Here is a 20,453-nt window from a genome sequence, read left to right as displayed (position 1 = left end):
GCAGCTCTATGCCCCCCCACCTCTTAAGTTTTCTTTGACCATTTGCTGCAGCATTTGTGTGCATGTTCTGCAAGGCTAGTGTGTTTCAGCCTGTTTTCCACCCTGGCATGCAAGCAGAGGCTGGCAGAACGCTAGCTAGCTCTGCTGGATGGTGTCCAGCACTGGCTCTGAGCAACTGGGTGAGAGAGGGGGGAGCTGTAGAGGCTGCCTGAGTGTTGGCCAGGGATTTGCATGGGTTGGAACAGGCTGCAGGCAGCTAGAGGAGGAGGTATGTGTAGGGGGTGTGTGTCTTCTGACTTTACATTAGCTTCGTGCCTCAGTTAGTTTTATTTCTGAAATGGAGCATATGCTTTGCTCCTTACTGTACATGTCAAACTTGAGATTTTATATCCAAATCAGAGTTGTTATGAAAGTACATTGGCTTCACCATTTAAAAATGCTTTAGAACGCTTATTTGCAGAAAGTACTGAATACTACAAAGCAATTGCTTCAGAATAAGCGGGGGATATTCTCAATCCAAACTTTTTTTTTTTTTTTCAGGGAAAGGTCTATAATACTACTAATGACAAGAGGCTTTCTTATCATTGATAAGACGGCCTTCTCAGCTGTAACGTGTTCCCAGCAGGCTTAGGGTTTTTTATGCTTGAAGTGTATTTCCTCCTGTGTTTGCAAGATGCATGTTCAGTAGGTGCTGTTCCCTCTTGATAGAGGGTACTTATGAAAACTATATCCTGAGCTGTCATCTGGTAATGTGTATAGTTAAATTGTACCTCCATTGAGTGGAGAATAGAGCCCTGTCAGTCTAAATATAGACCTTGTTGCAATAGCCTCAGCTGAACCCTATTTCAGTGAGATGTAATGGCTTGTGAAATTGAGCTAATTCTGGTGGGATCTTGAAGGAGAAACTTGGGAGAGGTCCTCACATGTTCTAAACTGAAATAATTTGTTACAAAATTCTTCCAGATCTCTTCTACTGTTTTTCTAAAGAACATTAACAAAAAAAAAAAATCTTTAACTGGTTGTGCAACTTAAAGGTATTTCTTCAGAGAACTTTACATCTTTCATCTTTTTAAACATTAAGTCTTTGAGCTTTCTTTCTGCTTGGGAAGGAAGCCAAATTTAAAAATTCTTCACAAAAAAGGATACTTTTGTTCTATTTCTAATTATAACGTGATGTTAGCAGCATAGTTCCCAGTATTTCATATGATGCTAAATTTTCTTGTCTATCAAAATTGTAACTGTGACAACTTGGGTTGTGGATTTTTGTAGGCTGTTTTCCAAGCCGTGCTCCAAAATGATTTGATATTTGTACTTGCATAGGCAAAGCTCAAGTATGAGACCTTCTTTCGTGTTCTTGGAAGGAGGAGGTGGCTGGAGATGACCAGGCCTTTTGTGAGCAGGATTCCAGTCCAGCCGAGTTCATGTCATGCTGTGGGGTAAACAGTTGTGATACAGGCCTCCCTGGTCAGTAGTCAACCAGAACTGCTTTTCAGAAAAGCAGGGTCTTACCACATGTCAGGTCAACGATGGCTTGATGAGGCTGGTGTCCACAGTGGAGCTGGTGAGGGCTGGACTACTGTTGAGGTGCTGTCTGTTGGACAAAAGTCGGGGAACAGATAAGGCAGGGGAGTGTGTGACACAGCACTTTTGATGTACTAGACCCAGCCTTTAAAATAAATAGGAGCAGTCTCCCTTTTGAAAGTACCTAATTCAGTGAGTTTCATGACACTGGGTGTCAAATACTTTGTAAGTGGGCATCCAATATTTCAGAAGCTCTCCATAATGAAATAGTTCTGAGGAGTTTCTTCCTACATGGATTTTTGGCAGCTACCAGTGTTAGTGGTAAATAATAGTCTGTCTAACATTTTTAGTGTGCCTGTCCATGCATCTGTGAGAACTAGTTAATAGAAACATTTATTTTGGGGGGACTAGGGACTCTCTAGTCTTATTTATGGGATTCCATAGGAGTTTAAAAAAACCAAACAAACCGCAAAACCCTAGAAAGTACAGTAGCTTGAGTATTTGCTCATGCCCTGTATTTTAATATCCCTTCCTTGAAATTTTACACGCTGTATTTCGAACAGAAGAAAGACATAATTGCACCAAAATTCTTGCTGGATGCTGCTCTGCCTGTACACAGATGCCACTGAAGGAGAACTGCCATTTGTTTGTTTTCTGCTCAGTCACTAAGAAATGTTAATCTGTTTCACCTTCAGCCTCTGCAAATAAGAGGGGGGCTGGGCCACAGGAGGGGATGTAATGACCCTAGTGCACACCCCTGTGCCTGCCAGTGGCCCACTGGAAGAGTGCCCTGTGCTTATGAGACTCCCCTCTCCAGAGAAGTTAAGGGTAAATGAAGAAGAGCATATAATGAATGTTGGTAAAATAGGCCTGGCTCCTTAAACTCTTCCCCCTCCCACTTGTTTCCATTTCCTTGAGAGCATGGGAACTTTTGGAAAGCAGGCTCCTAGGGAATACAACGGCTGAGCTAACCCTGGCAGCAGTTGCTTGTTTTCCTTTCTTTTTTCTTTGTTGGTTGACGTGCCTCGTATGACCTATGAATTAAATACAATTATGTGGATAATCAGGTGTGATCAAATAGCTCCTTATTTAAAAAAACAAAAGTGGACATCCTGTACACATCCAGTCCCAAAGTGCGCGGTAAGTCACCCTAAGTAAGGTGGTGTTGATCTTCAGGTCCTGTGAGTGGTTCTTTCCCTGGGCAAGTTTAATGTTTTTGTGCTTCAAGAGAAAGAAAAGAACAGTAAGTTACTGCTAGTAAAGCTTAGGAGTACTCAATAATTGAAAGTTATTTCTAACCCCAGGTTCTTCTGTGATTCTGTCAAGGAATGGTTAGTGAAAATAGATCACTGTAATAGAGTGGATCTGGGCTGTTTGCTTGTGACAGGGTAAACAGAGAGCAAGTCTGACACTTTCAAAGTACATCTAGAACTGTGAAAAGATAAGGGAGACTGGTAGTCACGTGGACGTGAGCTTCCACTGTGATTCTGTGCCTAAAAGCAAATGTGAGTCAGGTTTATGTCTGTTTGCAGTGACTCCTGCAATGCTATGTCTAACTCTCAAGAAGCACATTTGAAAATAGGAGGGGATTCAGAAGAGCCATGAGAATAAGTCTGAAAAAAAATCTTTTTGCTAGTAGACTTGAGAAGCTTAATCCCTACCCCAAAAGAAGATATGGGGTATGCAGTATGGGGTATACTCACAATCTGAAAATAATTCACGAAGTGAAGATAAGGTTAACCAACAGACCACTAGAAGAACTATCCATAGCTAGGATGGATTTTTCCATCGGGGTGACTTTTAATTTAAGAAGGTAAAATTTTTTTTTTTTTCTTTCCCAAAGGGAAGTTTGGTCATTGCAGCTCTGGTTTTAAAGCAGGAGCTAAATTGTGGGATAGCTGTGGCTTGTGCATTATAGATCAGATTGGATGGTCATAATGAACTTTTCTGGACTGAAGAAATGGCTGCAGTGGGATCAACATTTCTCTGATGGAAAGGCTTGTCAGACTTGGCATGTTTTACAGGTAGCCTCAGCAGAGAGACTGTCATCTCAGTGTGCCATGGGAGTTGTTCTTGTGTTTATAGATGAATCTGCCTGAATCTGTTTTGGAGTATGTGAAGTCTTAAGTTTGCCTGCCTTATACTGCTAAATGAGGCTTTTGTTCAGGGCTGTTAACTTAGCGCTCTCCTAGCCTAGTGAGGCTTTACACTGACTGAAAGTGGGGTGTTTATTTTGTTTTGGTGGTTTTTTTTTTTCTTACCAGGTAAGTTTCAAGAATACTTGTAGTCTAAAGTAATCTTTTTGTATAAAATCAAACTCGTCTCTGACTGTGTGGTATTGTTCTGGAGGCTGTTTTCTTTTTTTCTCTTGATGCTAAGCAGGATGTTAGATAATTTGAAGGGGGGGGGGGAACAATGCATTCTTCGGTAGAAATGCAACAATTTTTGCCAGGATATTGAATGTTTGTTTTAATGTGCTAGTGTAGGATTAAAAAGCACTTTCATCCTAACCTTACTAATATCTCCAAATTTGTTTTTGACCATGTCTAGAAACTTCATAGGAAAGTACAGGTCAACCTTTTCTGTCTTTGGGGAATAGTACATCAGGTGGTCTTTAAGTGGGATGTAGAGATAGTGCCATGGATTTGCTTGCTTGTAGACAGAGGAGCAAAGCCATAAGTCTCATTGGCCATATTTTGATGGTTAAGTGAGGCTTCTGAGCATAAAAGGGGAGTAGGTCGGGCAGCTTGCTTATACGCTTGTTTGATTCTGGGACCCCAAGCACTTGGCAGTAACTGATACCAAGACTGAAGCTCAGTGGGAGGCACGTGTGCATCTCTTAAAATGAGGTGACATCGGAGTTGTATTACTCTAGTGATGAGGTCAACTCACCTGTGTTCTCAGCTGTTTGTATTCATAGCTGCATGTCAAAATTATAGAATGCAAATTGTCAGGTAACGTGGTTTTTGTGGTGTCTCAAAACAAGGGGAAAACACTAACAATGCAAATGCAAAATTATTACTGTCATTAGCAAACGTTAAAAAAAAAACATGCACACCTTTCTGCTGAGGTTGATTGACTATTTGCATGCTTAGTTATATGTGCAGTCAAATAATTTCCTACCGATTAGCATTTTTGCTGTACTCTTGGGAGAAGGTGTAGCTTAATTTTCCTCCGCAGTTTGCTAAATGGCTCAAATTATTTGCAATGTCCACACTTTGAAGGTGTAGATGTGAAGGGAAGCTGTTTTTTAACAGGCTTCTATCATATAACTAACTCAGCTTAGTCCTATTTAAGTTAACATTTTTTTTTCTGGAACATGACTTTATATAGTTGGACTCTGGTCCATTTCGAAACAAGGCATGAGTATCACTTGGGTGTGTGTCTTCAAGTAGTATCTGGTTCTTGCATAACTATCTTCTGTAAAACTTTCTGGATGAGGCTGAAAAGATTTTTCTGCTTATGCTGTTTTATAGGTTTCTGGTATATTTCGTGGCTTCAGATAAAGAATGCTAATATGTTGTTGGCTGGACTTAATAATTTTCTTAGTGATTAAATATAGCATACCCATAAATGCCTAAGATTATCCTCAGGCAAAGTGTTTCCTGGTGACTTATAATTAAACTTAGAAATGTGCATGTGTTAAAAATGTGTTGCTGTTTTTATTTCTTAAATGTCATATTACAGCCTAATTTATGCCTTTCTTCTTTTAATATTTGATGGTAAGTTTTGTAACCCGGAGGTGGCAACCTGCCTCAAATGCTGCCGCGTCTTGGATATTATAATGATGATTGAGAGATGCTGTATTCATAGAAATAGAAATGTCTTATTTTCTTCACCTTAAGGAAATTGATAGTGCCAATAGTGTTAATATTGTCCCTGTTGTTTTCCAAGTCCATTGAGTGATCTCTTAATAACCAAGCCACATACTGAGCGTGTAATAATTAGAGATCTAAGTGAGTCAGTTTTCATACAAAGTAAGGAAAAGATAAGGTTAAAAAGCTTCAGTGTGCTCACTTTTTTCTGCTCATTAGATAAAGATTCAGAGCTGGCTCTTCATAAATGTCGTAAGAACTTAGTAGAAATCTACTATTAATAAAAGGATTTTTTTATAGCCTATTTGTCACTTGTGACAAAGAACACTTTTAAATGCCAACAAGGGTTTCTCAGACAAGCTAGAGCAAGTTTTATGCTCTAGAAGAATTCAATTTCTAAGTAAAATTCAAGTTATCTTGAGTTTGGATTCTTGGAGCTGTTGAACTTGCTGATTCAGGCACTAAAATAAACGTGTCTGATACCATAATATTCCTATTCTCCTTTTCCTGATTCCTTTTGTCTTATAACCACAAAAATGCTTAAATTAGGTGTAGCTCTTCTCTTATCTGTATACAGTGTGTTTGAGAAAGTACTTCCCCTCCTTAAAAGCATGGCTTCTTAAATCATGGCTTCGTAAATCAGGCTTGACGATTGTGAACTTTCTTTTGCTCTCATGACAGACTAGTTCTTTTTTCCCCTTGTATGTTAGCGCTGTCCTCACAAGCTCAGACTTCAGTCAGTTGAGGTATGACTGTGTAAACTGTAGGGTCTCTGGAACTACAAGTGGCAACTTTACAGATCCGAGTTAGATTTTCATTCTTCTCCATGTGTCTTTCCAGAGTAATTGCAAAGAACTCCATTTCTTGAAAGTGGTTCAGCCATTGGATGCCTGTTTCAGATGATCAGTTAAAAGTGTGCGTTTCGGGGCACGATGTGGCAAGGCCAAGAAACCATAGCGTATCTACTTTAGCAGATGACATGCTCTCCAAGAATGTTACTTCCATAATCTGAGAAATAGCTGAAATATAACTGGAAGCATACAGCTTAGAGGACATGTCTAACATGTTGCCCTGTTAGTTGCACCTAAAGCTTTCATGCTTACTTTTCTCAGAAGGGTAGGGGTGTATGTATTTTCTGTCTCCCTCCCTTACTGCCTTTTTACATTGCAATGCTCAGAATATTAGTGGACAGCAAATATGTACTCACCAGTGGTCAAACATAAAGACTTTCTTTTATTGATGGTAACAGAAGGTAACATTAACATGTTTTTTAAAGCTGAACTGAGTTAGGGCGACTTTGCCCTCTCCTGTGTTATATGCACTTAAACACCTGACCTTGAAGTAGCACTTATGTGTTCTTGTGGCCAAAGAGCTCAATTCTCAAGTATAGGTAGATGACAGACCATCATAGGGTGTGTGTGTGTGTAGGGTGGTGTTCAGGGAACTTTTGAACTGCAAGAAGCAGGAATCTCTTCTGTGGAAAATAGCAAAATGTGAGAATCTTGATGAGGTGGGGGCACTATTTACACTAGTTTATTAGAAGACCCTCAAGCTGAAGATAAGTCTGTCTTTGTTCTGGCATTGTTTTGACAAGCACAGATGTAATGAAAGGGTAGTGACCAACTAATATACACTGCAGGAATGTGCTGAAACCGGGTGTTTTTTTAGTAAACACGCTGCAAGGTCATATGGTCAAAAGTGGTTCTTTGCCTCCTTTCTTCTTTCTTCCCCCACCCTAAATGTAAATAGCCACTGATCTTGTGGTAGAGATGGGTTTAATGGTGAATGTCAAGTTTTGGAGCTCAAGGAGAGAATAGTAGCCATGTACTTAGGTCTTTAGAAAGGTTAAAAAAAAAAAGGTGTAAAAGAGGCCTTTATAGTATATTTATACCTGGTTTTGGTAACACTTGAAAGTGACTTCTTCTTGTCTTAGCTATAGTCCATCTGAGTCATTGCCTTATACAGCATTTGGTTAGGACAGCCCCTAAAAATAAGTGGCCAACATCTGTTAAGAAAAAAATACGGCCTTGTTATTACTGTGAAATGAAAAACAGGGCTTTTACAGCAGAGTCATTTCTGGAGAACATGCTGAAGCTCTTTATTTGAATGGGGGCGGGGGCATTCGTTTATGAGAATAAGGAGTTAAAGTCCATCAAGATTAATCTTCTTTGCTGTGAGTTTACAGCCCAATTTGAATCTTAAATGCACCATAGACAATGATCTTTTTAAATATGGGGTGAAATGTAGAACAGGGCAGGAAATCAAGAGGTGATGCTGCTATTTGTGTTTACTGGAGGAAACTTTGGCCTTTATTCCTACAGGTCTAATTATAGCAACTGGCAAAAAATCCACTGCATTGTAGTATTCCCAAAATGGTAACCCAATTAGAAATTGGTGTTCTAGGTTGTGTCTTTGTGTCCAGCTAGTGGCCTGCATGAGGACTTGATCTGCTCTGTCACCTCCTGTGTTGTGGCCTTGCTGCCTCTTCATTTAGCCTGTGCTAGAAGTCTTAGCCCTGGAAGGGACTCTCATGTCCTTATGAGTGGAGCAGGTTGCTGTCATACAACTGTAATGCCTTGTAATTGGCATCTGGCCTGATGCAGGGAACAGTCTGGCCCATCCTATCCCAAATACTGGAAGCACAATCTTACATAAGCAAGTATGAAGTTACAGAGATGATCACATTTAGATACCACCTATTCTTTCTTCATTGCTCTTTTGATGTTCATTTGTTCTTCAAGATAAAATTACACATCCAGTATGAAGACAGTTGATGGCTGAAAATAAACCTGTTTGCTTAACCTTTTACCATTCTTTGTTGCAGCTCTCAAGTTCCACTTACAAATATAGGAGCGAGGAATTCAAGAGGCAGTTTTCTCATCTGCCAGACTCGGAGAGACTCATAGTAGGTAAGACGTAATCACACCAAAAGTGCTTGTCTTCTGGCTAATAACTCCAGATTGCAGCAGTGCCAAGGTGTGTTTTTATGGCAAATTCTAACTACAGCTGACACATTCCTGTCTCTGGGCTAGCATCAAATACCTTCAGGGAAAGTCAAGTCCATACTACTCTCCTGTACTGCCTGCTTTGTGAAAAAGGACAAATTCCTTTTGGGGGTTGAGAAGTGAAGGAGAGGATACACAATCTTCCAGTTTATCTAGGTATGGGATGGGAGCCTCTTAATGTCTTTTCCTGCCACTACTTTTTAGTGGGTTTTTAGACAAAACCCTTCCTGACAGCAGTGGAGATGTGCCTGTGTGACAGCTGTTAGCTGACAAGCTGTGGAAAGAAAGATCACTATGCAGGGTCAGGGTGAGCACTGAGCACATAAACCCAACATATGTGCATTGATGGGCTTGTGTGATGCAAGTGTGAGAAGAGGTAGAGTTAAATCCTGAGAGCATTGAATTTGTTTTATGTTCTTTCCACCGTGGACAACCAACTTGGTATCTCTTGCAGTGTCATAACCATTTATTTTCTATCCTGTGAGTGTCCGAGTCCTGTCTTTTACTTTAAAGAGGCAATAGTTATGGCTGAGTCAGTTGCCGTAGATGTTGGGGGAGGAGGGAATGATTCCATAGTTGTAATGGTTTGGTACTTGGATACAAAGGTAAGGGATGTTGCTTCAGTGACCCTGTTAAGTAGGTAGATCATCCTTAGCAGAAGCTTTTCCCTTGCTCCCTGGAACTAAGCCTAGACCCTTGCCCTAGGCACCTTGATTAATGTGACTTCTGGGATTGAGTGACACAGGGGGTGCTTGTAATTTAAAAGACTCTTTTCAGAGACAAATGCCAGCTATGTGGTATAAGGACATAAAATGCAGTATTTAAGTGTGTAATTCCCATCAGCCATTATAGGAGATCATTGGAAAACACAAAGCAGTCTTCATTTTATCCTGACTTATAATGCTGTGCACTTGGATGGATTTGTCAACACAGTATACTGAGGGCAGATAAAAACGTTTTATGACCCAGGCTCGTCTGTGCAGTTGTAGCACTGCCCAGGCTAGTACTGAGCATGAAGTACGTTATCTGGTGCTGTGCTGTGCAGATCTTAGTTCTGGGTTGGCTCATGCCTTGAGCGAAGGCTTTTCACAGCCCAGTATACCAGGTTAGCTTATCCATAGGCTGATGACATGGGTGCAGGCATAGAAGTACAGCTCAGCTGGAAGAGCAGGGGTGATAAGTGCATGGGGTGGGAGGGGAGAGAAGCAAGTGGCAGAGAATACCAAACTATGGTGCGTAACTTCTTGGCACTGAAATGGTCCTTTTGAGCTCTGACTCCCTGTTTTGCTCCACTGCAAAATCCAAAGAAGGCAAGTGTGTAACCCTACCTCCTTTGCATGCAGTGGTGTACCTTATTTCCTCTTTTATGACTTGCCTTACGGGTAAGCCTGCCTGTGTTGCCCAAGCATTGTGTAACAAATACATTGTCCAAAAATTGGGTGTTGTTTTTATACAAAAGTGGCATTGTGACTGTTTAAAGTTCATGTCTCATCTTATGCAACCTTTAAGGAAGTGAATATTGAGAAGCTATCAGTATATGCTGAGTTCCTTCCAGGTTAATGGAAGAGAAATTAGAGCTTTCACTTGCACAGAAACAGTTAAATCCCTGCGTCCTTTTCCAGCCTCAGAAGGAGGCGATTATCCTCTGAAATGCCTTCTGCATTTTTAAAATACTTGAGTTCAGTACAGAAGTAAAGCAGAAGAAAAGGATATTACTTCAAAGCATTATTTTGATGTTTCTCCTTGCATAGGATTGGTGTAGAAAGCCATGGAGCGAACTCTGAAGCACAGGTTCAATGAACAGACTGCCAAGGACTTGAAGAAAGATTTAGTAATGGGTTAATCTCAACAATGTAGCACCTGCTCCATCAGAAGCAAAGTCATTACTTTATATACTTTTTTTTTACCCCATAAAAAGCAGTGCTCCTTTGGAAGAACTTTTTGCATCCTCCAAGCAAAGAGCTCTTCCTTTGCTTGATGCAGAGAAACTTATCACAGGCTTTACAGTGCTCAAAGAAGCAATTATTTGCTGCTGTTCAAAAGAACTGTAACTGCTCCTGTTCTTAACTTAGCCGTTAAAAAAAAAAAGTGACTGCCACTGTAATGAGCACTGTATATAAAGATTACGTGAAATATAATAATGAAAGAGAAGTGACTTAGACTTTCAAAATGGGAGTTTAAGGAGTGCCACTAAGTTCAATTTGTCTGAAAATGTTGTTTACAAGCAGTGTCTTAAGTTACTGGATCTGAAAACTTAGAAGGAGAATAATCTCGCTCTTTTGTTTTGATATTCTCCTTTGTGTAGGTAGGTCATGGTGTTGCTCATCACTTGCTCAGTCCTCCAATACTTATACGTCTGAATCCCTCTCCCTCCCCTAAACATAGAAGTTGGATGCAAACTTCTTGGTAATGGTTTCCTAAAGTCCTTAACCTCAAAATCCTGCTGCCTTCCCTCTCCCTGCTCTCCCAGCATTTTGGTATCTGACTTCTCTTTAAACATGCACTTATTTGGATTTCTTTAAGTTTATGTAATTCTGTTTGCAGTTATGTCTCCAAGGGCTTGTATACATGCCTCATGCTTGTTGCGAGAAACTTTATTTCCGCTTGATTATTTGAGGGGAAAACCCAAGAGAATTTTTTAAATCATAATAAAAGCTTCTGTAGATGCAAACTTACCTTGAAGTTAGGATGGTGAGGGACTCCTGAACCTCTTGGTACTTGAACAAGAACTGTATTTGTCATCTCATTGTACACAAAATCAAATTCTGGCTCAGACAATACCAGATATAATGCTTTTCAAAATAACAAAAGTCTTTGATACCTCTAAAGTTAAAATCATTAACAACCTGCATGAATAGGTGCATTCTGGGTATTTTCTATACATAGGTAACCTTCTTTAGGTTGGAGCTTCCAAAAGGGGTCGTTCTGTGTTAACTTTCTAGCAGTAGTGCTCCTGAAAATTCCTTTTGTTTGAATCTTCAGGCTCTGAAATTATGAAAGTTCTCTCAAAGAGGTTTTTAAAAAGTGCAACCATATCCTCTGCTCTTGTTCTTAATTAGCAGGTGTCTCATGATGGGTAATTGCATTCTAGATGGAATCTGTTTCTCAGTAGCGATGTTTCAGCCAGAGGCAGTATCATAATAAAAATGATAGTCAGCTTCTGAAAATATCCCCTGCCTGAAGAACTAGATAGCTTCAAGCTGCCTTTGTGTCTCACTCTGCAGATAGTTTTAGCTAGTGATAGGATCTGTTTAGTGGAAAATTATTATCTTACTACAACATATGAAGTACTGTTATGTAGGAGTTGACAGTATAATCTGTTATACTGTAAAATGTTTGTGTATTCTGTTGTTTAGGTGCTTTGAAGTTTGACTTATGAATACTTCTCCCATGTACTTCTGATCTTGCCTGATACCTCTTCTCTGAAAATACAGGATAATGCACAGGGGGGGTGATACATGGAGTGCTGTCCTCACACAGATTATTCCATCAACTCTGGCATTGGGGTGTTGCCAGAACAACGGTCTGGATGCAACCCAGTACAAGTCTGCCTTCACAGACTTTTGAAGAGTGAAAGAAATAGCTTTCTGTTTGTATTGCAATACCCTTATCTTATTTTAAGTTAACAGGCTTGGGTCAACTGAGCTGCAATAAGTGAGTAAACTTGTTCTTGCTCTCTATACATAGATTACGCCTGTGCACTCCAGAAGGATATCCTGCTGCAAGGACGCTTGTATCTCTCTGAAAACTGGCTCTGTTTCCACAGCAACATTTTCCGATGGGAGACCACAGTAAGATCTCTTAGCTCACTTAAATCCCACCTCTTCTTTGTCCTGTACTATCAGGATATAAGAGTCCCTCAAGCAAATCTTATCCTGTCAATCTCATGCTAGTAACTTTGTGCTGAAAAGAAAGAGCCTGCATGCCTGAGTGGAAATGCAGATCTGTTGCTCCATAAAATGAGAATAGCATTGGAGACATCTGAATGCTGAAGTAAGCCTGCTCAGTCAGTCGTTCAGCATAGTAAGGAGTTCAGGAGTTATGCTAAAGTTGATCCTTTACATTTCTGGATGACGATTTGCCTCTCCTTACCAGGGAGAGTTGCTCTGTAAAGGGATGTAACACGTAATGTTCTCTTGTAAGACCAGGAGCATGATACAGTATATGGTGTTGCCCTGTACAAGAACTCTCCAGCATTGAACCTTAACTTGGTTTAGTCTCACATGTAAATATTGGCATCTAAGAATAGCTGAAGAGAATCTGTAAATGACCTCTGCAAGTTCTTACATTGTGGTCTGTAGCTTTTGAACAGTATGAGCAAAAGTAGATATTCATGACATGTTGGCCCTCTATTTCTGTCAAATTAGGTTAATGAGCTAAAATTTTTCATTCAAGCAGTTGTTATATCTGCTGTAGAAATAGCATGAGGAAGTGAATGAGAAAGGGAAGGTAACCTAGTTAATAGGTGGTAGAGATGTGTCAATGTTCTGCAGCTGTGAGACTGCTCATATCTTAATATCTTAAATTCTATGTGTGCTCTGAAGTACATAGGACAGACAACAAATAGCTTGTGTACTTAAGACAAAGAGGGAGTGTAGAAGTGCTAAACTGAAAACCAAGCTTAATTTCATCAGATGGATTTGATGATTGAATGTTTCTTATTGTAGACTTGAGATTAAAAAAAAAAAAATCCCTTTGAAATGACACCCTTTAATATCTAAACTATTCAAAGACTGATTTTTCAGCCAAAACAGCATACATCCTGGTAACTTGTTCCTGCTTGCCTAGCAGAGTGATATCTTAAGCAATATCTTAAAGCAATCTGAGCTCATCATCTACAATGGTAGAGCCAAGTTCTGGGATCTCCTTAGCAGGCTGTGTTGATGCAGACAGAGAGATAAGTGGAGGACCTTCTGCACACACAGGAAAAAGCAAGATCCAACTGTATGTTCTTCTTTTCTCTAAGCAGAACAGCAGCACAGTCTTATCTTCAAGGGAATGGGGTAGGCTGAGTGGAAATGGCTTGTTGCAGCCAGTCAGACCATGCTCTTCTAAACAGAAGCATTTCAAGTACTAATACGCAAGGCAAACACCCAAGCAGGAAGATTTCCTTGCAGTGTCTGGACTGCATATAAACCTCTGTGAAAATGGACTAGACTGCAAACTTCTGTGAGATGACAGAGCAGATAACAGACTATCTTGTCTATATGTCCTGCCTTACATATAGCGTACTGATTGGGATTGGCTTTCAGGTCTGTGGTTTGTATGTGGCTGGGATTGTGCCCTTAATCCTCAAGTGTTGCTGGAGGAGTGGAAGGAAAGAAGAAAGAACTACTTGCTTCCCTAGTCCTAGTATGAAAGAAGAGGAAATACTCTTAAGTCATCTTACCTTGCTTCTACTTTGGAATGCTTGCTGTTAAGGTTAGCCAGTGGAGAGCGTAATTGCTTTTGTGATCTCAACTAAATTGCATCCCAGGGTTTGAGTTCCTCTTGCATGTTCTGTGACTGTAAATTTTTAGTCTTAACAGTTATTTTTAATATGTCTTATTAAATCTGTTTCTGCTTAGATTTCTATTGCCTTGAAGGATATCACTTTCATGACAAAGGAGAAGACTGCTCGGCTCATTCCAAATGCCATACAAATAGCAACAAAAGGAGAGAAGGTGAAAATCTGTATTTAAATACGTTTGGTGGTTTTGGTTTTGTGGTTTGTTTTTTTTTTTAAATGATAATGTCCAGGGTGGAGCACTTGTAGTTTTAAATTTGCATAAGTAGTGTCCCTGTCAAATATTTAAATGCGATTAGGATTAGAAGACAGACTTGGTGGTTTGGTCCCTGTGCATATTGGCTTGATAATTCAACTTCAGTTTGATTGCAGAATCCCCTACTAGTGTTAATGCAGTAACCAGAAAGTAACAGAGTGCTTGTCCTGCTGATTCTCAAAGGAAATGCATTTGAAAACTAAAAGCTCAGGGCATGAATTCAGAATGTGCATCCATGAGTTTGTTTTTGCGATCTCACTGGATTTAAAGTGCCCTGGAAGAAAATAGCTGAAAGCAAAAGGACTGCTTTTGCAGTCCATGGGTTTAGAGTCATGGAGAAAACTACCCATAGAATGTGCAATTTTATGTGCTGGGAAATGTAGTTTTTGGGTGTGTATTTGGAAAAACTGAAAAGCATGATGCAGAATGTTCTTATGTACAACGCACTTCATGACACTTCTTCTGTAAATGCCTTGAAAATAATAATTCTTGGCTGGATAAAAAGAATTCCAGGGTCAATCTGGAGCTGTTCTTTGTGAATTCCTCATATTTGGCTGTTACCTCTCAATTTACTAAATATTAACTTTCATCATCAAGGAAGATAAAGCTCTTTCTCTGCTAAACAAACTTTCAAATGGGGAAGATTTTAATACCGCAAATGATGCGTCTAATTTGATCTCCTATTTTAATTATTTTAATTTCACATCTTCTCATGTGAAAAGATTAGTAAAAGGAGTATGTGGTGGAAGGATGGAAAGGGCTGTGGCCTGTAAGAAATAGGCATATGCATCTCTGATTTGTTCCACCTCCTATTTGGAAGTGGGAGAAAGATTTAATTGTGTATTTGCTTGAGGGGCAGCTCTTCCTTTATGCCAAAGGTACAAATGATTGCAATTGGATGTCCAGAAGAGCAAGTGTCTTTATATACTGTGTGGATATTGGGGAACTAACTCTTGCTTATTAAAAGTGATAAAAAGTGTGGCGTGTGAGGAATATGAGCCCAGGTTTGTTGAGTGTGAGAGGAGCATGCCATTGCTGAAAACCTTAGGGTATTCAGGATACAAGAAAGCATTCTGGTTTTCTTGAAAATACTTACAGGTGAGCTTTTTGCACCTTGTTTTTCCTGCAGTTTTTCTTCACGTCATTCAGTGCAAGAGACAGAAGCTACCTCAGTATCTTCCGCTTATGGCAGAATGTGTTGCTGGATAAGGTAAGCTTTAAGTGCCGGTACCTGTGGTTAAGTAACAAAATAATCTTTTTCTAATGTAAGCAGATGTGTCTTTGGAGGAGAAGAGACTTTCCTTAAGAAGTTAGCTTTTCCTTTCTGACGCAGAATTCTAATCTGATGTTCTCCTTCGGCTCCTTGTACTTTAGATCCCAGATAAACTTCTCATCCTTTCCTTCTCATATTGCTATCTACAACTTTGCTGTTGATGGAGCATTTTGCCTTTGAAGATAGGTTGCATGCTTCTCTTCACTACGAACTCAAGCAGATATCACTAAATTGGCATGCATTTGCTTCACATTTTCTATGGCTAATTTGTGATCAAAAAGGCAAGAGGCTTTTTCAGTGAAAGCTTTTTCCTTTTTAAGGAAGAAGCCAAAAGTCACCTTCTCAGGTAAGTTAGCTGAACCTTTGCCAACCAACTCATTACAACTCCCCTGACCTTGAATAAATGCAACAAAGGCAGGCTGTATGATATGGAAGTGTATTTTGGCAACTTCTGCTAGTTAGCTTGATTTATATTGCAATTTGTGGACACTTAAGCTAATCTTCTTTCTAAAAATGTACCGACAGTTTTGCAGAACATCACTGTAAATAATGCAATTTTTGTAAACTAATTCCTTCCTGTTTATGGCTCTCATTGTTTAAATATTTCAACACAGTTGCAATTGGACACTGAAATATCCATATATAACTCTGCACTACAATGGTCCCCAAAGGCTTAAAGCTGTTGCACTACTTGCATGTAGTACCCACACAAGTTTTTTGTTAGATGAATTTTAGGGCAGACTAGCAGCACTTTTTGTCAAACAAAAGCTGAAAATAAAGGAAAGTGCCATTTAAGGCAAAACTAATGTTTCCTGTGAATCTCTTATCCCTCATATCAAATAGTATTTAACCATAACTTCATAACCATCTTGTCTTGAATCCAGCAGTAGCGCTGCAAAAACCACAAAGTACTATGTCATTTTTTTGACTGGAATGTGCAACTGGAACTAACCTTGCTTTCTTTTGTTAGGCAAAGTTTGTCAGGAATGGTAATTGACTTGGTTAGTTTGTGGTGCTGGAGAGTGAATGTATGGGCATTCAGGTATACAGACCTATCCAAGGGGCTGGAACAGAGGCAACAAGCTTTCTGCTGTTTAGTATTAGTTTTTCCCATGCGTTTCTACTCTTTGCCACTGAAATGCGTGTCACATTAAGAACAATTTTTCACTTCAGAGCAGTAACTAAAGGATAGATATGAACGTAGAAGGCGTGGACTGCATGCAAAATGAGATGAATTAAACCAGCAGGTTTTAGGGATTAGTACATCTGAGTAGCTTGGGAACTGTCCATATTCTTTCCATCTAATCTTGTTATTAGCTTCCTTGCATCCTCACTGAAGTATGTTGAAAAATAGAAGTCCGTTATGTGAATTTCAGCTTGGAGTTCTCAGTTGTGAAATGGAGCATTGCTATGAGGTGTATGTAGGGCTTTTTAATGTGGTATGTTTGGAGCTACTTCTTGAAACAGGATTTCTGTTAGGTTAAGCTCCTCCTTTTGCAGTGTAGTAGTGACTTCTGATTCTCTGCTAGAATGAGTTTGAATCACCTCTCAGCCTGCTTTCTGATTCTTTACTGCTTAGGCAAACTAGATCAAGCTATAGAGGGGCACTGTGGAGGTGAAAGTAGAAACTGACGTTGCTAGAGCTGGATCTGCTGACTCCGCTACAATGACAGCTGTCCACTGACCTGTTGCTAAAAGAAAGCCCTTGGTGCATCCAAGCAGTTTTACTGCTTTCTCCCCAACCCCCCATGGCAGGGACAGCATACATTTGAAAGAGATCTCATACATCTGAGGCTCTGGCATGGTATACAGTGCCCTGAGTATGTGAAGCCTGGTGTTTCTGGGCTCCAGTAGTCAAAGGGATCCTGTCAGAATTTGTAAGGCTTGTGACAAAACCCCACAAATCTCACTCTGGAACCAGTTCCAAAAGGAGCTGGCTTTAATGTTTCCTCTGCAAATAGCTAAGTATTTTAAAGCCTATGGATAATTTAGTTGTCTGGAGTACATCTGCTAGACCTGGAGATAACATCCAACTGTTAAATTATGAAATAAAGTCCTTCTGGTATTGTCAGAAGTGTAACTCTGAATGCAGCTCTCGCAGGGCTGCTTTGCACCACCTGATGGTAGATAATCCCAAATTTGCAGGATTTGGATCCAGGGGATCGGAATTGCATTTGCTTCAAATCATGTTTGTGCAGAGGTCACTTTCAGTCACTGGCTCTGGCCTCTTCAGCGCTTCCTGGGCATAGATTTCGTGTTATGAGGTCTCGCCTCTGAAGAGTGACCTATCTGCTTTACCTGATACACCTTAAGCTTTTACCCTCTGCAGAACTTCTCAGTAGGGTCAGCATGCCCTTTCCCAGATCTCCATCTTGTGGCCATTCTGCCTTGTACTTAAGTATCGCGTGTCCTAGACAGTTGAACAAGTAGTCTTCTGTGAAGTCTGCTTTTCTATTAGAAATGACTTGCTGTTTACATTGCATTGTGTAAGAAAAACAGTAAATGGTTACATGCCATTCCATGCCTAAGCTTACTTAGGCCATCAAGATGCTCTCCCCCAACTTTGTGTCACTGTTCTGGTAGGACTCCTGGTCCCCTTAGCTGAGTTGTAATTCTTTAGCTCATAGCTTCTCCTTCAGATCTTGCTCAGAGTACAATACTGTGCACTTGGCACCCTTCAACTCTGGCTCCTCTGGGAATCAGTGGGTACCTTCCTCTTAAGATGGTCCTTTCTTAGGCTATTTTTTTAAAAAAATGACCATGTAAAGACTTTTTTCTTTCAAGGAAAATTCCACTTTTTTTTTTCCCCATTCTTATTGCAAAATGTGCTCAGAAGCGAGTCTGTTAGGCTTTTACCTTGCCATTGTTTTTTAAATGCTCCTGGTCAAAGGGGAAGCATCATGGAAAATAAGGAGTCATTAATGTAGGTCTGAAAGAGACATGACACCGGTCTTGATAAAACAGATAGCTGCTTCCACATCCACTGAGGCTTTCAATAATACATCGGTTTATAAAATCAGCCAAAATTCCTGTTTTGCAACAGACTTTCCAGATTGGTAAAGCAAGCTTACTAATGGCTGCTTTTGACAGTACAAGCAATGCCATTTATACTTTTGCTTTATTTTCCTAAAGTTTATGGGTGTCAAATATCCTTCCAGTTTAAGGGAGAAGGAACAAATTAAAATCTAATTAGGCAGGTCATTCAAATCCCAAACAAACACAGTGCTCCTTATTTTCAATGGAACAAGACCTCAACTTAATCGGTCTCAATTCCCATGAGTCCTCTTCCTTAGAGTTGGATTTATTTTCCTATTGTTCTTACACTTTGCTGGGTAGAGATTTGCACCTGTCTCCAGAGACATTGAAGCAGGTAAGTCTAGAGGTGTGGGAAGGGACCAAGAATTTCTGATGAGCTGGGCTCCTTGAGGCAAAGGTCTACTAGGACAGCAGTTCTGCTTTCCCTGGCAGCTTGTTAGGGAAGGTTGTGAAAAAGAGGTGTTTATTTGCACCTTTGTGTGCAGAGGGTTGTTTTAGAGATCAAAGAGGGCTTGGGTTGATTCTGACCTTCATGTTTGGGCAGTTAGAGGGGGAGTTCGCTGTTTTCCCTTGCGAACAAGCGATCAGACAGCATTCCACATCAGAGTTGCCTGGTGGGAGTGTGGTGGTGGGTTGTCTCTGGAATAAACCTGTATGGGGTTTCTCATTCTTATTTCTGCATCTGTCCATAGGGGGTAAAAATCAGGGCTTTGCTTATGTCAGTGGTATTCTGTAGATTTGCTTGTGCCGTGCCACCACTTGGTCTAGCATGAAACAAAGTACTGGTGTTTTATGCTCCCGATTGAAAAGACAAAAACGTGTCCCAGCTGCTTCTTGTAGCCTTTCTTTTTGTGTACAAAGAGAACTGGGGGAAAAACCCAGGACAGACCATCACCTTGAGAGGGCAAAGTAATTCATGTTTAGATTCAGCCCTTCAAGCTTCGGGGCTTCTCAAACCATCCTCTCGAAGCAGAAGTCTGACCCAGAAAATGTGCCCTGCTTTGCCTTCAGAAGTAATCCTTTCTGATACAATAAAGCAAGTCTGGTTTGATCTTGGGCTGTGACCATTAACAACTTATTTTATCTAGCTGAGCTAGCAATAATTGAGCAGAGTGCAAGAATCCTTTTTTAGAAGCAGAAGTTGGTAACATTGCCTTCACAAAACCACAGGAAACAGCTTTATAGATTCTTAAAATGCATAGCTTGGTTTCTCTGCTTTCCTCAAGCCATCGAGCTCTCTGTACAAGGGCAGTCTGATTTGCCCACAGACTGGTGGAAAAGGTGCTAGTGAATTTAATTAGCGACATTAGCTATTTCCCAGTTACTTTCTTATGACTGGAAATAAAGACACTGGTAATATTGGGCATTAGAAGTGAAAGTGGCTTTGTTTCTGTCCTTTAATTCCTGGTTGAAAGGTGTGCTATCTAAAGATACACCTCAGTTGTATTTTTGAAACCATGTAATGCCTGCTCGTGGTTTTTAGCCATTCAGTGAAAACAGCTGTAGGTGGTTGTTTGTGGTTATGAGTTTACTGCTCCAACGTACAGCATGCCTGGGGAAAGTAAGGCAGCTGTATGTTGATGCATGTGTTTTTAGCACCACGTTGCTCTGTAGAACAAACCCCCGTGGCAGAGGGAGGCTGGCGTTAGCTGTTGTGACCCTTGCTTTATATGTGTGTGTCGTGTGTTTTAATGTTTACTTTGTCCCCGGTAGGAGTAAATACCTTGTGACTGTTCTCTACCAATAGGATGCTTGTGCCAGCCGCTTTCTGAAAAGCCTGAAACCTTGTGTTGGAAAACACCCGAGGGAAAACCCCTCTTAGAGCGGTTGAGAACAGCCGCGTCCTGAGCTGGGCTGGGTTTGCCCTGACCCTCGCACGCTTTCCCCCTGTTTGGGGGGGAGCGGCTCCCTTGCGATGCAATGCGGGGGGTCCCGTATCGAGGGCGAGGGGGCAGAGGGACACCCGTGGGCGTCCCGGCGACGGGGACGGGCGCTGTGGCGATGCCCGCGAGCGCCCCGCTCCCTCCCGGGGCCGGCGGCG

The 20,453-nt window shown here is 40.6% G+C and overlaps 1 protein-coding gene across 3 annotated transcripts in view; it reads left to right on the top strand.

Moving 5' to 3' along the window:
• Positions 1–20,453, top strand: part of GRAMD1C (GRAM domain containing 1C) — a 53,524-nt gene that overhangs the window by 9,459 nt on the left and 23,612 nt on the right. For all 3 annotated transcript variants that reach the window (XR_658097.2, XM_009289672.2, XM_009289673.2), the window contains exons 2-5: positions 8,161–8,245; positions 12,029–12,132; positions 13,909–14,004; positions 15,233–15,313. Coding sequence is in view for 2 of the 3 variants with exons in the window: in XM_009289672.2 (XP_009287947.1) it covers positions 8,161–8,245; positions 12,029–12,132; positions 13,909–14,004; positions 15,233–15,313 (366 nt within the window). In the remaining variant the exon portion in view is untranslated. The remainder of the gene's footprint in view (positions 1–8,160; positions 8,246–12,028; positions 12,133–13,908; positions 14,005–15,232; positions 15,314–20,453) is intronic.

Source organism: Aptenodytes forsteri, unplaced genomic scaffold (genome assembly GCF_000699145.1).
Source record: "Aptenodytes forsteri isolate BGI_AS27 unplaced genomic scaffold, ASM69914v1 Scaffold61, whole genome shotgun sequence".
Lineage (NCBI taxonomy): Eukaryota > Metazoa > Chordata > Aves > Sphenisciformes > Spheniscidae > Aptenodytes > Aptenodytes forsteri.
Note: the sequence above shows the minus strand (reverse complement) of the source record. Positions and strands in the feature narration are given on the sequence as shown.